General features: G+C 39.7%; 1 protein-coding gene across 1 annotated transcript in view; it reads right to left on the reverse strand.

The window, feature by feature from the left end:
* Positions 1–17336, reverse strand: part of LOC121284081 (cytoplasmic dynein 2 heavy chain 1) — a 770821-nt gene that overhangs the window by 496752 nt on the left and 256733 nt on the right. Inside the window, exons 54-57 of the mRNA XM_041199129.1 lie at positions 9258–9330; positions 4832–4986; positions 3641–3778; positions 1154–1267 (exon numbers count right to left, since the gene is read on the reverse strand). Of these exons, the coding sequence (XP_041055063.1) occupies positions 1154–1267; positions 3641–3778; positions 4832–4986; positions 9258–9330 (480 nt within the window). The remainder of the gene's footprint in view (positions 1–1153; positions 1268–3640; positions 3779–4831; positions 4987–9257; positions 9331–17336) is intronic.

Raw genomic sequence — 17336 nt, forward strand, 5'->3', positions numbered from 1 at the left:
CTTTGTGTTCAATTATTAAACTGTATTGAATTAGCTAACCTAAATGAGAATGAGGGCTACAAGTGGCCTCAGTTTCCTGTAAAATAAAGCATGGTTTCTTCTCCTGGGCCAAGATTTTGATCTCATTGGGCGGGAGCACTCAGGAAGCCGACCGCCACATGCACCCGGGGGGCCTGACCGTGATTTCAAACTGGTGGGTCAACTAAGGCCCGCCCAGCATGAAACGCGCTGCAGCGCTGCCTGTGTGTGTGTGTGTGTGTGTATGTGGGGGGGTGGGGCAGGGGGCAGGGGGCAGGAGGGCAAGCAGGGAACTTCGCACATGCGTGCAGGTGTGCGCAGGAAAAGCTCCGAGGCACAGAGCTGCTTCAGGGAGATGAAGATTTTAAGAATTAAAAATAAAGAATTATAAATTATTAAAAAAAAGTCCCTCATGCGACTCTGTCACATGAGCAAGGCCATGTTACGAATGAAATGTTTAAATTTTCATTTAATTTTTAATAGCTGTTGGAAGCCTCACCTAGTCTGTGGATAAAAAATCCAAAGGCCGCTTGGCCTTTTCGCCTGCCCGCCAACCGTAAGGTTGGACAGGCCGTGAAAAATTTAATTAAATTATCACTTTAATGGCCTTGAGTAGGCCTGTTAATTGTTGGTGGGTATGATGCTGACTTGCGTGCACGCCCACTGACCTAAATATCGCGCTAGTCCGCGATGATGTCAGGATGCTCACCCAACATCATCGTGCGTCTTTTTAGGTCAGGTGCGCGCCCGTCTTTTGAGCTAAAACCTCTGGCCCTGATATCGATGGAGCAATCCTTGCTGCAAATGTTCCTGTTTAGGTGTTGAGTTTATAGGTTGAATGGACAGCAGCACAAAAATATATGAGAATTGTGTGAAAATAGCAAGCATTGAATAGAATTTAAGTTCAAAATTCTGAGTCATTTTTTGCCAGGGATATCTACGTGTACTATTATCAAAAATAAGCCTGGGAAAATAAAGCTCTGAAGTTGACAAGTATACTGAACTTGGTTGAGTTACTTTTCAGTTACACAACTGTGTTGCATTTTGTTATTTCTTGCTCTATAATCCATTTTAGGCTTTTTGTTAGCAAACCATTTTAATTTTCTGGAAATAGTAACACAGCAAATAGCATTACCTGGACCTGCTTAAGCTCATTGTCAATTACACTTTTACGCTTTTCAATCTTCACCACCTCCTCGGCTATCTTCTGTTTGATCTGTTCCATTTCAGTTTTCTGTTCACTTGCATTCTGCCAAGAAATACAAGTTTCAATTTTGCATTAGCATCAGTCATCATTCATAAGTAATGTAGAACTAAAAGATGCACAGAGAATAAAAGTTACCAAGTAACACACAATATAATACACAATAGTACTAATTTCTACGCAACTCCAATAAATCATAATAAAATAAATGCAAACTACTGCAGATGCTGAAACCCCGGAAATGAGAACAGAAATTGTTGGAAAAGCTCAGCAGGTCTGGCAGCATCTGTGGAGAGAAACAGAGTTAATGTTTCGAGTCGAATATGACTTCTTCAGATAAGTCATATTTGGATTTTCAAACTTCCAGATGCAGTTATTTCAAAACTTCCATTTTGTTCTTTATTTTTAACATTTTCCTCATCTCTCACCCTTCCATCTCAGGTGTATAAAATTTACCCCCGTTACACTTGAGGAAGGAGTAGAGCCTTCCTGAAAACACATCATCACTTGATATATTCCTAGGAATCATCAGCCCAGAGGCAGGCAGCATGAATACTTCAGAATGCAAGCTAAAGGAGGGATCTTCAGGCAGTAAATCACTGAGCATACATACAGACCTAATGTGGAGGGATATAATGGCACAGGAGACAGCTAAGCAGAGGGCAAAAATGAGATTCTAGCCCTGTTGCACATGATTGAAATGTTGATTTCAAAGGACCAGCCTACAACAGACATTCGATGACAATCTACCAAGAAATGACAAGTGCAAAAGCCTGCCAACAAGTTGTAAGTAATGGGTAATAGCATGGTGGAGTCCAGCTCCAATTAATGTCAAGGCTTTATGAAATGCATGTTGCTAGCCATAGAGTGAATGGTCAGCTCCATGAAAAATGAAGTGAGCTCCACCAAGTTGGAACCTCAGTTGACAATTTTGGTTTGAGGGGCAAGGTTTACAGGGATTTCCAGAGCATCACAACACTCATACATTCTGTTCGAGGCAGAGCAGTAGGAGTGTTGGAATGCATCACCAGAAAGTGGAACTGGATCCATGGGAGAGGCACTGCAGTCCACTCTTCTTGGAAAGATGTCATCTTCACTCAACTGCCACCAATTCACCAGTTTCCTGGTCAGTGCCATACAGTTAAAATGAGCCATCCCATGCCAAAATGCTGCATTTTACAGCCAGGCTCTGATAGCCAAGAGATGCCACAACCACAACAATGAAACAATGATGATGACTGACTATTACTAGCAAAAATCCACAAATGCTTTGCAAGAGTCAGCTAGCTAAAACAGAAAAAAGGCTAACTGTATGATTTCCTTAGGGAGTTACAGGCTTGACTGATCAATACAGCATGTGAAAACAGGTAACTGCGCCTTGATCACAATTATAGTGTTGACAATTTACAATCATAGAATATTGCAGAACAGAAGGAAGCCACTTGGTCTATCACGTCTGTGCCGGCTCTTTGAAAAAGCTGTCCAGTTTAGTTCCACATTCCAAATATTCTCTATAATCCTGCAAATTAGTCCTCTACAAGCATATGTCCAATAATCTTTTGAAAGTTCCTGTGGAACCTGATTCTACCACTCTTTAAAGTAGTGTGTTCCAGATCTTACAAACCCACTGTGTGAAGCAATTTTTCACTTGCCCTCTGGTTGCTTTGCTAAATATTTTAAATCTTTCACTTCTGCTGACTGACCCATTTCTGTTCAATAGTCCCACATGGTGATCCCCATGTCCATTTTCAGGCCCTGTCCAATTTTTCCCCCTAAATTTAATTGACTCCAATTTGTTCTTGTGTGCAGAGTTAACAGTGGAAGATTCAGACGATGATGGAGAAATAATTCTCGGTGGGGTCCAAAATAAGGTCCAAAAGTACAATGGAGAAAATCCCATTACCACGAATCTTGAAACGGCATTACGATAGATTTAACATGAATTTTCCTGAGGCTGCATTATTTTCCTCTGCATGATTGAATATTCGATTGAATGAAATGAAGAGGTGCTCTAGGAATTGTTGGATGAAATTAAATTTGGCAGTAGCTCAAAATGGGCAATAGCAAATTGGCAACCCATATTACAGCCCAACCAACATTCTTTCCATTGAGGTCAATGTGCTTCCAATTAACAATCACCCATTTTACACCACAGGAAAACCAACTTTTGCCTGCAGGGTGAGCCTCTAAAATTATGTAACTTTTTTTGATCTCAACGATCCAACTACTTTTGAAACTAGAGCTACTAAGGCCACAGAGGAATAGGTTCCATAATAGGTTCCTTCCAAAAACAGGATGCCCTCAGCAAGCAACAGTGTGAAATGTTCTTACGGCTACATTACTATATTATTAGAGAAATTAAAAATTGTTCATAAACTTTGGTGTGCTTGACAGTACAGTTCATTCTAAGTATTATACCTGCATTGATACTGTGATCTCTTGCAAGGCAGCATCAGCTTCTGCTTGCTTGGTTTTCAGCAATATGCTCTGTGTTGCTGCCTTTCTCTTCAGTTCATCAACAAGTGCTTTGGCTTCATTTAGTTTAGAAACTCCAGCCTATACAAACACATATCAAGTAAAATTAGAATTTTGGCTTTGTTTATTGTTGTACAGTGCACGTGTTTTGTCTGCAAATTAATATACTTAAATATGGCAAAGCAGCCTATTAAAGTGGAATTCACAAAATCCTAACTTGTCTTTTCAATCAGTAAAAATACTTAACCACAGTATTTGTAAACAATTGTAACTATACTATTCAATATAAATAATATCAGAGTATATATTATTTCCTTTGTTATACATCATGAACTTCAATAGTTAATTTAATTTTCAGTTACGAATTTGCTAAAAACAATTGATTGTGCACAATGACAGAAAGACCATTCTACCTCATTAATGTGGGAAATCTGCATCAGTCTACTTAGCACCAGAATTGATGATATTCATGCTAAAAAATAATCACTTTACTAACATGCCATTAATCAAGCCACTAAAATATCCAGTTAGTTTATCAATAATTTCACTATCGTTTGTCATATAAGGTGTGTTAGGTTAGGTTCAAGGTTAGGTTCAAACTGCCTTTTGATTTTGAAACATTATAGAGCAAAATTACATTGTGATACTGCAGTTTTCTATGGAAAAGTACATAAAATTATGCAGATTATCAGCAGTTTCTGGATAGTAACCATCACTATGCAGTAGATGCGTTACTTAGATACATCACACCTATCTGAATTAATTTGGTTACAACGCAAGTAGCTCATTTCCCCTAAAAGGGCTAATCCTCACTCAAATTCTGTTGATGCAAAGTAGTTGTTTTTAAAATGCTTTTAACAGACTGAAGTCATCAAATCAATTTGAACAAAAAAATTCTGCATTTTCTGTAGCATGTACTTTAAGTAATAAAAACAGAAAATGTTGGAAAGTACCCAGCAGGACAAGCAGCATCTCTAAAGAGAGAAACAGGGTTAGACTTGCAGGCCAATGTCATTTCATGAAAATACTAATTTTTAATCTTTAGAATTAATTATAGATTAATTGAAAATTTGAGATTTGCTGCTGTTCCAGCTCAGTCAGATTTTATGATTTTCATTGATCCTTCTAAAGTACCTGTAAATGACTCTGCCGATTCATTAAGTCAGTTTTCTTAGTATTGTAGATTGAGCTGTATACATTCAAGAAAATCATATATCTGTGTGGAGTAGCCCCATATGCTCTGCAAAACTCATGAATCATCAGAAAAGACTTTGTTAGATCAGCATCACCTGCAGACAAAAGCACAGCATCAGCAAGAAGTACAATTTGCATTTAGATGATATACACCAGATTATAGGTCTTTTTAAAACAATGACAATGAAACTATGCACCGTAACCTTGTTTAATTGAGTAGTCTACAGAAAACAGTACATTGGAAATACATTTTCACTCTCTCAAGGATGATATTCCTTTTTCAGAATACATTCATGTTTAAAAAATATATTGTGATTCGCATAAGTTTAAAGCAGTACTTGATCTGAATTATTGGATAGCTTTGTACATAAAATACTCTCTTCATTTTGCTACAGCACCCAACCTAGTTGTAATCTGAAAAAGAACTGCACCCACCCTTACATCGCTGAAGCTCATTTTCTGAGATCTGATTTGTCCAAGCTTCCACCTAAACCTTGGCTCATGTATACCAGTAATAGTTAAAGTTGATCCACAGAGATGAACTCAGAAAATTAGATGACTCTGTAGTTTCACAAACCTTCAGACTTTTCTATAAAAATACATCTGCGATATGCCGCCAAGATTCTGAGTGCTGTTTCCTAAAATGTCCCAATACAAATTCCAATCTCTCAGAGCTCCAGATGCCACTGCCCAGTCTTAATTCACTCCAACCACCGTGCTTCGGGTTCAGGCTATATCAGACCCCAGATTCTGGTCAGCCTCAAGAAAGCAATTATGTAATACTGATAACTAGAAAACAGAATCAATGACTCGGTCCATTCAGAAACTTGGTCCATTCAGAAGATTTCTATAATAGACCATTCCATCACTGACCACTAAAGTATTTTGTATTGTTATTGCTATCAGAAAAATATGGCACAGATCTTGGCCTGTCCTTGAATGTTGCCAAAACAACAAACGCAGATATCAACTCAAACCTAGTCAGTCACAGAATCACAGTGCAGAAGAGGCCCTTCAGCCCTTCGAGACTGCACTGACACATGAGAAACACCTGACCCATCTATCTAATCCCATTTACCAGCACTTGGCCCATAGCCTTGAATGTTATGACATGCTAAGTGCTCATCCAGGTACTTTTTAAAGGATGTGAGGCAACCCGCCTTCACCACCCTCCCAGGCAGCGCATTCCATTCAGTTTTATATTCAGTTTTACTGCAAACCATTTTCTTAAACTCTTCTCCTCTCTCTCCTCCACCATCACCTTCAAGAAAAAATGCAAGGAGCTCATGAGTTTCTTTGTCACCAAGATTGAGACCATTGGATCAGCTGTTCCCTTCTGCTAGCTCTGGGCCAAATTTCCTCTAGAGCTCTAACTTGCCATGGCATTGAACTTGCATGCTTCTCTAGTTTCGTTGCTACCTCCCCTCATGCCCTCTTTGAGCTGCTTGTGTTCACGAGGCCCACCTTCTGCTCCCTCGACCTATTCCTACCAAACTGATGACCACCATTCTTATCTATCGACTTGCAGCAGAGAATCACCTGCAATGGCTTCTCTGCACTCCTGAACCATTACCATTACCTTATGTGTCCCCCAATGCCCCTTCCTATTTCTCATCTGCATGCTGCCCTTCAGCAACATCATCCAAAATCACAGCATTAATTTCCAAATGTACGCAGACAACTTCCTGCTCTAGGTTTTTCACACCTCAACCCTCCACTGTCGTGAATTTGTCAGACTGCTTGTCCAACATCCAGTGGTAGAGCAGAAATTTCATCTCATTTAATATTGGGGAGATCAAAATCACTAGCCTCTGTTGCAAACTCCATTCCTTAGCTACTCACTTCCCCTGTCAAATGTCTGATGCTGAACTAGATTGTTTTGAATCTTGGTGTCATATTTGACCCCAAGATGAGCTTCAGATCACATACCCACAATATCACTAAGATTCCTATTCCATCTCCATAACAACCTGACTTTGTCCCTGCCTCAGCTCATCTGCTTCTGAAACCCTCATTCATGCCATTGTTACTTCTAGATTTGACTATTCCAACATACTCCTGGCCGATCTACCACATTCTACCCTCAACTTGACGTCATCTAACACTTTGCTGCCTGTGTCCTTACTTACACCAAGTCCCATTCACCTATCACCCCTGTGTTTGTTGCCCTACACTAGCTCCTGGTCAAGCAACATAAATTTTTTAAATTCTCATCCTTATTTTCAAATCCTTCCATGGCCTTGCTGCTCTGTATCTCTAATCTTCTCTAGCCCCGCAAGCCACAAAGATATCTGAGCTCATCTAATTTTGGCCTCTTGAGCATCCTCAATTTTAACTGCTGCACCACTGGTGGTGATGCATTCAGCGGCCTACGTCCTAAGAATTCCTTCCATAAACCTCCTCAACTTTCTACCTCCCCTTCCTCCTTTAAAATGCTCCTTAAAATCCATATTTTTGACCAAGCTTCTGGCCATCTTCCCAATATCACTTCATGTGGCTTGGTATTAAATTTTGCTTTATAACGCTCCTGTGAAGTGCCTTGAGACATTTTATTATGTTAAGGTGCTAATAAATACAAGCTTTTGTTGCTGTTGAAGCAAAACCTGCCTTTTAGAAATCTGTGCTGATTGTCTAAAGTTTGGCAAACAGTTTCAAGCCATATCACCAATTCTGGTGAGTTCAGCAATAACAAAATAAATCTAACTGGCCTATAATTTCCTGGTTTATCTTCATCTACATTTTAGAATAACCATCCTCCAATCCTGTGGCACAATTTTCATTTCTACTGAATTTTGGAAACTATATGCTCTCTCAGAATTCTCGGCTGTGAACCATCACATCCCTATTATTCTTTTTACATTCAATGTTTAGGCGATAAACTGACAGATCAGATCAATGACCTTATTCTAAAGTGAGGTAGTTCATCATTCAAGCCCCCGTGAAAATTACTGGTTTCTACTTCAAATTTGGGTAACTTCTTTGGTGCTCGCTCTCAAGGTATGAGGTAAAAATGGACACCATGCCGCAAGAAAAAATATTGGGATGAAAAGTTTGATCACAGAGATGGGTTTAAAGGAGGCCCTTAATCTCCAACCAGATGGGTGAAAAACCTGCCCCAAGATTTTTTGATACAGTATCAGTCTCTTCATGAAATACTATGCTATCCCTTCACTTGTAATTTACCATTAGTAGCTATGAATGATAAGATTGAAGCATGCTTATCTCATTTAAAACTAAATCACCCTATACGACTTAACATATCTTCAGAACAGCCTGATACCAATTTTAGCTTGATTGGAATCTTTAGTATTTTAAAAAAATCCCTAGTAATTAGGAATGATTTACTTCTGTTTGTTAATTAAAGTCCTTTTCATATGATAGTGTATCATGGAGTGTTATTTCTATATAATTACTAATGAAAACTCCCCGTTAATAATTCCACTATATCCAGGTACCATGTTATTGATAATTGGTTTAATAAAGATATTTTGAAACAGAAACGTATCAATATCTAAGGTGATGCATTTAGCTTTTGGTTGGACAGTATCAACTAATTTAATTAAATAACAACATTCACTGTTCCATAATATTGATGAATAGAACTGAACATCGATGAGCATCATAAAATATTTCAGGAACTACGTCAGCTGCACCAAAGCACCAAGCTGAAACGGTAAGGTTTTGACTCAGGGCCAATTTTACTTCTTCCTTTGTTACAGAATCATGGACCGGGATTTTCCAGCCCCGCCACGGCAGGACCCCATGTGGGGGATGTGGCGGGCCAGCCAGAAGTCCATTGACTTTTGGTGGGACCAGGCGATTCGAGCTGCAAGCAGGGCCGGGAAATCCTGCCCATGGTCTCCTTCCAGCTCTAGGGCACAGAAAGTCTACATAAGAAAATAATTTAAATAAAGCAATAAACTAGAATGCAACTCAAATCAGCACGAAAGCTTGTAATTTATCAATCAGTTAAGGGAAAACAACATTGTAGAGGTTGAGCAGCAGATTCCTTGGCGCAAAGATCTAAATTTTTGAAGTGAAACATTTCAAATCCATTAGATGCATCACGATGGAACTTGATTGAGAATGCATACCTATGAAAGTTGAACTAATTCTTTTCTTGATTTTCATCTCCCAATGATTATGCTATTTAACTGAATTATTGCAAAGTGGTCACAGAATATGTACTTACTAAAATTTCAATTCTAGAACCAACCTAAGTATTATAGCACAGAATAGGTGAATTGCTAAATTTCAATTCTAGCGCCAATGTTAGTGTCATAATATGAAACATATGAATTGTTATCAAGAGATTAACAGAAATTTAATTTCTGCTGATCGCACATTCGGTTAGTTATGAACAGACCAGAAATTGAACTTCTACGCCCCTTTTCTTTCTTATCTTGGCCACAGCTCAATGAAAGCAACATTTCTGGAATCTGAAAAAAATTGAGAGTTTTGCAGTTAATAATCTTTTAAATAATTTTTCATGATACACATCTGTATCTCCAGATAGATGCATGTCAAAACAATCAACAAAGCTATCTTGAAATAATAGATATAGTGGAAGTATGATAGCTATGATGCCATAATTAACTGTATCACATATTCAAGCAACAGGGATAGCAGATGGTTGTTACTGGAATCCATAATCTTTAAACCTAAGGAACAGGTGTATCTCAAGATATAATGAAGGCCTCTGATATTCTTTATCAACAAAGCAATCAATCATACTATTGAAATACACTGCTGATATTTAAGTGCTGTTTACATGGAGTAACTTGTGGGGATAATTTTGACTTTGAACGATAAGCTCAGCCTGTTATATGTCTCTCCCAATTTTCGGTTCCACATTGCAAATTCTACCTTCACCAACCACCCACCCCCCACACCTCTGGTGGAACAGCCTTTAGCTGCCTAGGTCCAACACTGCAAAACATCTTAGGATTTTTATGTTAAAAGTGCTAATTTCTGCTGTTCATAAACCATTCCTATATTATTATCAACAGTATTTATTGTGTTAAACTCATTAGGGTAGAGATTCTGCTTTAGGAGCAATCGGCGATTCCAGTGTAAATTGCACATGTTCTGTAAAGTTCTGCAACCTCTGTGCTTCTGCACAAACTCATCTGCATAATGAAAACAAAACTTGCCACAAACCAGCATAATTGGGCAGAGATTTAAAGTAAAATATTTTTATTTTTAAATTTGGCTTTAAAAATATTCCTTGACATATTATTTAAGAGTGGAAACTCAGCAAAGTATCAGAAAAAATAAGCATTTTGAATCACAGTGTCAATGCACCTCCTGATTATAAATAACTGAAAATTACTTTTTTAAAAATATGTAAAACTGTGTTCCAGTTAGATTGGGATACAGTGGTGAGTTCCTTAGCAAACTTTGAAAAGAAATCATTCAAAACCATTCAACAGATACCTATTTGTGCCATTGTGTCCAAAAGTTCCAGCTCAATTTTTACAGCCTCATCAAAGGCCTGCAACAAGTAAAAACTCCGAAAGATGATTAATTTACTCTGTAGGCATGGCCAGTTTTCTGGCAGGGCCTCCTTCTACCTTGCTGTTTTCAAAACTAGCACAAAAGCTCACAGAAACTTGAGTTGTAGTGAACATAAATTTTGTTTAAAATTCCACGATACTCAAATATTGGGGGAAGTACACTGAGAAAAATGCTGCAATTGAACAGAAACTTCAGGCCATGATGTATTTATTATCTATTATATAAAAATTGAGGCAAGTGCAACTTGTCACAACTTTATTCTGATACTTGGAATATCTATAGCCTTCCGAGGTTATTTCTTTTGACTTCAAAGACAGAATATACAAAATGTTAAAACAGTGGTTGAGATCCAGGAATGTTTGAAGGAAAATTGAACTGTTACACACCATCACAGTTCCAAAACTTTAAAACAGTGCTGAATGGTCCCATAACTAGGATCACTGCTTTATAGTGATGAATAAATTAAATTCTATTTATTCTCTAGGGAGTCTGAGTTGCAGTGTCATCATGTACTTTTACATGCATGCTGTAGTCTGAGCTATGGATAGTGACTGTAGAGGCTCCAATACTCTTTTCATCACATAGCTGACCAGAAATCTCTTGCGCTCTTACTGCCTGCCATTGGCATGTGTTGGTAGCATTTGCAGGTTGATACTCAACCTGTTTGGTCACGTTATGAATGCACTTTCCTTGCCTTCAAGTCCTAGTGTGGGACTCAAACCCAGAGTTTCTGGCTCAGAGGCAGGGACACTACCCACTCTTTTAAAGCTGTACTGCAGCAATATTTAACTAATATGCAAGAAATAGAAATGCATTAATGCCATGCCCAGAAATAAAGGTTATGGTTCCAATAGCTTCCATTTAATCTTATTCAATGAATTGAGTTGTTAACTACCATTCTATTCTCAATCTCTTTGCCAATCCTATTTTCCTCTTCACTTCCTCTCTCAACTTATTTTTTGGCCTGGTTTTTGCTTGAAAAAAAATATCACCTGACATGCATCATCACTCTATTTTCATCTTATTCTCCATTTCCCTCATCATCCAAGGAGCCCTGGCTTTGGGCCCTCTGCCTTTCACACTTGTTGGAATGTACCAGCCTGTACCTGAAACATCTTTTTCCTAAAGATCATCCATTGCTCCCATACAGCTTTTCCTGTCAAACTTTGGTCCTATTTTACTCTAACAAGACATTATCTCATCCCATTGAAGTTAGCCCTCTTCCAATTTAGAAGTTCTACTTCAGATTGTTTCTTGCTCTTCTACAAGACAGATCTAAACCTTATGATATGATAATCACTCTTAATCAAGTTTTCTCCCATAGACACCTGGTCTACCTCATTCCCCAGCACCAGATCCATCAATTCCACCTTCCTAGTTAGACTTAGAACATACTGGTCATGGAAGGTTGCCTGGACACATTTCAGAAATTCTTCTCCCTCCTTTCCCTTTACTTTAACATTGTCATAATCGATATTTGGGCAATTAAAGTCCTCCAATATCATCACTCCAGAGCTCTTGCACATCCCTGTCATTTCCCTGAAAAGTCACTCCTCTATCTCTTTCTCATTATTTGGAGACCGATAGAATACCCTTAGTAGTGTGATCATGCCCTTTTTGCTTCTCAAATCTAACCAAATGAATTATGTCCTTGCCCCCTCACGGTCATCCACTCTTCGCAACATTACAATGCCTTCCCTAATCAGTACTGCCATTCCATCTCACATTTTCCTTCCCTATCTTTTCTGAATACTTTGGGCCAGACTTTCGTCTTCAGTTCGGGAGCCATGAGGCAGGCCATTTCCTGACATCATGGTTATTACTTCTAAAAGGCAGCCCATTCACATAGGATTTTGGTCTCTGGGAGTCAGGTATTGGCTGGAGCCTGGGCTGCTGCCTCCTGAGGCAGGCCCAAAGCTGCAATGGAGGCAGGCAAATGGTGAAACCAGCAGGTTAGAAGGTCCACCTCTGCTTACTAGGACATTAGTCCAGTCATATTCACAGTTGCTAGGTCCTTTAGCCCTCTTCCATCACTTCCCCCACCCTTGAACTTAACCTTATCCATCTGGCAAAAGCGATGACTAGCTACCTGTTCAGCCTGCTTCTGTTGATACAGTTACCAAATGGCCACATTACAAATGCTTGGCTGAGCTTCAAGGCTAACTAATGCATAATGGTAGAGAGTAAAGGTATTATCGAGGACAATGTCATCTAAGAAGATGGTGAGGGACTGGTTTAGCAGTTAAAGTACACAAGAACACAACAGTTAGGTCCAGGAGTAAGCCATTCTGCCCATTGAATATGCTCCAACATTCAATAAGGTCATGACTGATTGACTGCAATCTCAACTCCATTTCCCCCATAACCATTGACTCTCTTGTCAATCAAAAATCTATCTAACTCAGCCTTGAATATATTGAATAATACACTTCCACTGCTCTTTGGGGAAGAGAATTTCAAAGCCTAACGACCCTCTGAGAAAAGAAATTTCTCCTCATCTCAGTCTTAAATGGGAGATCACTAATTTTTAAACCATTGTTGCCTCAAGGGGAAACATCCTTTCAGCATCCACCCTGTCAAGCCCCCTCAGAATCTTATATGTTTCAATAAGATCACCTCTCATTCTTCTAAATTCCAATGAGTATAGGCTCAGCCTGTTCAACATTTCTTCCTAAGATAACCCCCTTATCCAAGGATCAGTCAAATGAATATTCTCTGAACTGCTTCTAATGGAATTATATCTTTTCTAAGTAAGGAGGCCAGTACTCCAGATGAGGTCTCACTAAGGCCCAGTACAGCTGTAGCAATGCTTCCTTACTTCTATGCTTGAATTCCCTTTCAATAAATGCCAATATTCCATTTGCCTTCCTAATCATCTTGCTGTAACTGCATACTAACTTTTTGTGGTTCACGTACCAGGACACCCAGATCCCTTTGCACCACAGAGTTCTGCAGTCTCCATTTAAACAAAAACTGCTTTTCTATTCTTCCTGCCGAAGTGAACTAGTTCACATTTTACCACGTTATACTCCAACTGCCAAATTTTTGCCCACTCACTTAACCTATCTAAATCCCTTTGTAGACTTTTTGTCTTCTTGACAAAACCATGCTGACTCTTCCCAATTACCTTGAGTTTTTCTAAGTGCCCAGTTATGACTTCCTTAATGATCAATTCTAGCACCTTCCCCACAACAGACATCAGGCTAACTAGCCTATAATTTCCTGTTTCTGCCTCCCTTGTTGAATAGAGGGATTATATTTACTACTTTCCAGTCTGAACCATTACAGAATTTCTCGATTTTTGGAAAGTTAACATCAACATGTCTAGGACTTCAGTAGCCACCTCCTTTAAAACCCTAGGATGAAGCCCTTCAGAGACCTGTCAGCCCACAGCTCCAACAGTTTGCTCAGAAAGGCTTCCCTAGTGTTAGTAATTTCACCAAGTTCCTCTCTCCCTTCCACCTCTTGATGTCAAATGGGTCATTTTCAGTTTGGCAAGCGGAGTGCCACAGGGATCAGTGCTGGGGTGTCAACTATTTACTATCTATATCAATGACTTGAATGAAGGGACTGACTGATTGCTAAATTTGCTGATGACCCAAAGCTATGTACGAAAGTAAGTTGTCAAGAAGACAAAGAGTCTACAAAGGGATTTAGATAGGTTAAGTGAGTGGGCAAAAAAGATAATAAGGTTATCGGGGGCAGATGGGAATGTGCAATTAGTAATACAAACAGATCAGCCATTATCTCATTGAATGGTGGAACAAGTTCGAGGAGCCAAATGGTCTACATCTGCTCCTATTTTGTATATTCGTATGTATGTAGGTATCACTACTCTGTGCTTCCTGTTAGTTAGTCGATGCTCTAACCATGTTAATATGTTACACACAAAACTATCACCTCTTATTTTGTGTAGTAACCTTTGAAGTGGTAAAGTATCAAATGTCGTTTGGAAATCTAAGTACACCACATCTACAGGTTCCCCTTTATCTACCTTGCTTAATATTTCCTCAAAGAACGCTGATAAATTAGTTAAACACCATTTTCCTTTCACAAAACCATGTTGACTCTGGCTGATTCTATAATGGTTTTCTAAATGTCCTTCTATTACCTCCTTAATGATGGATTCTAGCATTTTCCATGTGACAGATGGCCTATAATTTCCTGCTTTTTGACTCCCTTCTTTCTTGAATAAAGGTGTTACTTTACAATTTTCAAATCTGCAGGGACATTGATAATCTAGGAATTTTGGAATGTTACAACCAATGCATCTACTATCTCTTCAGCCATTTATTTTAAGACACTAGGATGTAGACCATCAGGTCCAGGGGACTTGCCAACCTTTACTTCTAATAGCTTTCCCAGTACCTTTTTGCAGCAGAATGGAAGGAACCATTACATTACCCCAGTACTACCTGCTAAGTGCCCTGAGCATTTACTACCTGGCAAGCCAGATAACAGATTCGTGTCATTTCACATTAATATAGGAGAGTGTAAATTTGTTGTACAAAGCCTTGATTGGAAATGAAAAATAACTCAACTAACCAAAATTTCTCCTGAAAAGGACATATAATAAATGTATAATTCTCACTTTTCCAATCTCTAATCTATCCTATGTCCATTTGAGATACATGGAAAAAACAAAACTGGAGCCTAATAAAGTTTAAATAAATTATCATTCATTTTTTGGAGCCCATGAAAAGTTCTGCAAATAGTACAAATGATACAGTTTGCAGGCAGCTGTGAAGAGAAAGCTGTAAAAATGGTCATCCATTAAGATGTTTGAAGATCTATGTTTGATTAAGAATCTATGGGCAGAATTTCACACTCCCCTGTAGGCAGGTTTGTAGTTGGAGGGGTGGGGGCGTAAAATTCCTTGGATGGGCTTCTCACCCACCTTGACTTCTCTGTAATTTCATGCTGGGATGGGCAGGCCTCGGCCAAACCACTCGCCCTTGCCCTGACTGAGGCCCTTAAATGGCCAACTATTGACCACTTAAGGGTCATTTCCTGCCCAACCGCAATTTTCAGGCTGGTGGGAGGAGTCCCAAGGTATGTGGGAAAGCCCAAAAATAAACCGGGTTCTGGCCTTGGGCGGCAAGGGGAGGGGGATGACAGCAGCCCACTTTTAACACTGGGCACCTCCCCAATAAGGTCTGGTCACCACAGGTCCTCCCTTGCCACCCCAGCCTCTCCACCAACACCCCAAATCCCCTCTGTCCACCCCTACCCCAGGCTGAAACTACCCTCTCCGCCCTAAGACCTCCAAAACTTACCAGGTCCTGGATTCCTGCAACTGACCACAGAGGGCTGCTTGTAGTCCCAGTCCTGTCCACTGCACTTTCTGGTACTGCAATCTGATTGGCCAGCAGCTCTCTGAGATGGGACTTCCTCCTGAGTCAGAGGCGGAAGTTCAACATTCAGCCAATTAATGCACTGGAGCATTAAATGGGTGCGGAACAGGCAGTATCAGCAAAGATGTGTTCCCTGCCGACTCTTTGGATGGTGGGAAGGCAAACCCCGCCATCCTGAAAATCCCGGCCTCCTTCTATTCGTGGCTGGTGGAGTTCCGCAAGGATCAATGCTGGAGTCTCAGCTATTTACAATGTATATTAATGACTTAGACAGAGACAAAGAGTAATGCATCTAAATTTGCTGACAATACAAAACTACATGGGAATGGTGGCTGTGAGGACAACACAAGGGGGTTGCAAAGATATAGACAGGTGAAAGATATAGACAGGTGAAGTTAGTGGGCAACAAGGTGGCAGATGGAGTATAATGTGGGGAAGAGTGAGGTTATTCACTTTGGCCATAAGAATAGTAAAGCAGAATTTTTTTTTAAAAAGGTGTGAAACTTGTAAATGTTGGTGCTCAGAGGGACTTGGGTGTACTCATGCAAAGAACACAAAGTTAGCACGCAGGCACAGAGAGCAATTAGGAGCGCAATGGCATGTTGGCCTTTATTGCAAGGAGATTAGAATACAAGAATCACAAAGTCTTGTGACATTATACAGGGTTTTGGTGAGACCACATCTGGAATACTGTGTGCAATTTTGGTCTCCATATTCAAGAAAAGATATGCATACATTGAAGCAATGGAGCAAGTATTCACTAGGATGAGAAGGTTGACCTACGATGAGAGTCTGAGTAAATTGGATCTATACTCTCTGGAGTTTAGAAGAATGAGAGATGATCTCATTGAAACATTCAAGATTATTAAGGGGCTTGACAGGCTGGATACCGAAATGAGTATCCATGGAAGAGTAATACGGACTCAAAACATTAACTCTGTTTCTATCTCCACAGATGCTGTTGGATCAGCTGAGTTTTTCCAGCATTTTCTGTTTTTAGTTCACATCCACAGTATTTTGCTTTCTCATAGATGCTGAAACATTGTTTTCCCTGGTTGGAGAATCTAGAACAAGGGGGCACAGTTTCAGGATAAGAAGCTGATCATTTAGGACTGAGATGGGGAGAAATTTCTTCATTCAAAGGGTTGTGAATCTTTGGAATTCTTTACCCCAAAGACTTGTGGATATGCCACCATTGAATATATTTGAGGTTGAGATAGATTTTTGGTCTCTCAGGGAATCAAGGGATATGGGGAGCAGGTGGAAAAAGAGAGTTGAAATACAAGATAAGTCATGATCAAATGGAATGGCAGAGCAGGACTAATGTGGCCAGTCAGTGGTCTTCTCCTAATCTTATTTCTTATGTTATTATGGCTGGATTTTACGCTTCCTATCAGAAGGTTTACATGCGGGGAGGCGTGTAAAGTCCAGCCGATGGCCTTCGAACACCTATCTACACACCACAACCTTTGTGAAATTTTACAGGGGCAGAGGAAGCACTGGACAGCACATCCACCCTGGAGCCCTTAAGTGGCCAATTAATGGTCATTTAAGGGCCTCACCCAGCTCCTGCC

The sequence above is a fragment of the Carcharodon carcharias genome, chromosome 11, assembly GCF_017639515.1.
Source record: "Carcharodon carcharias isolate sCarCar2 chromosome 11, sCarCar2.pri, whole genome shotgun sequence".
NCBI classification, from domain to species: Eukaryota; Metazoa; Chordata; class Chondrichthyes; order Lamniformes; family Lamnidae; genus Carcharodon; species Carcharodon carcharias.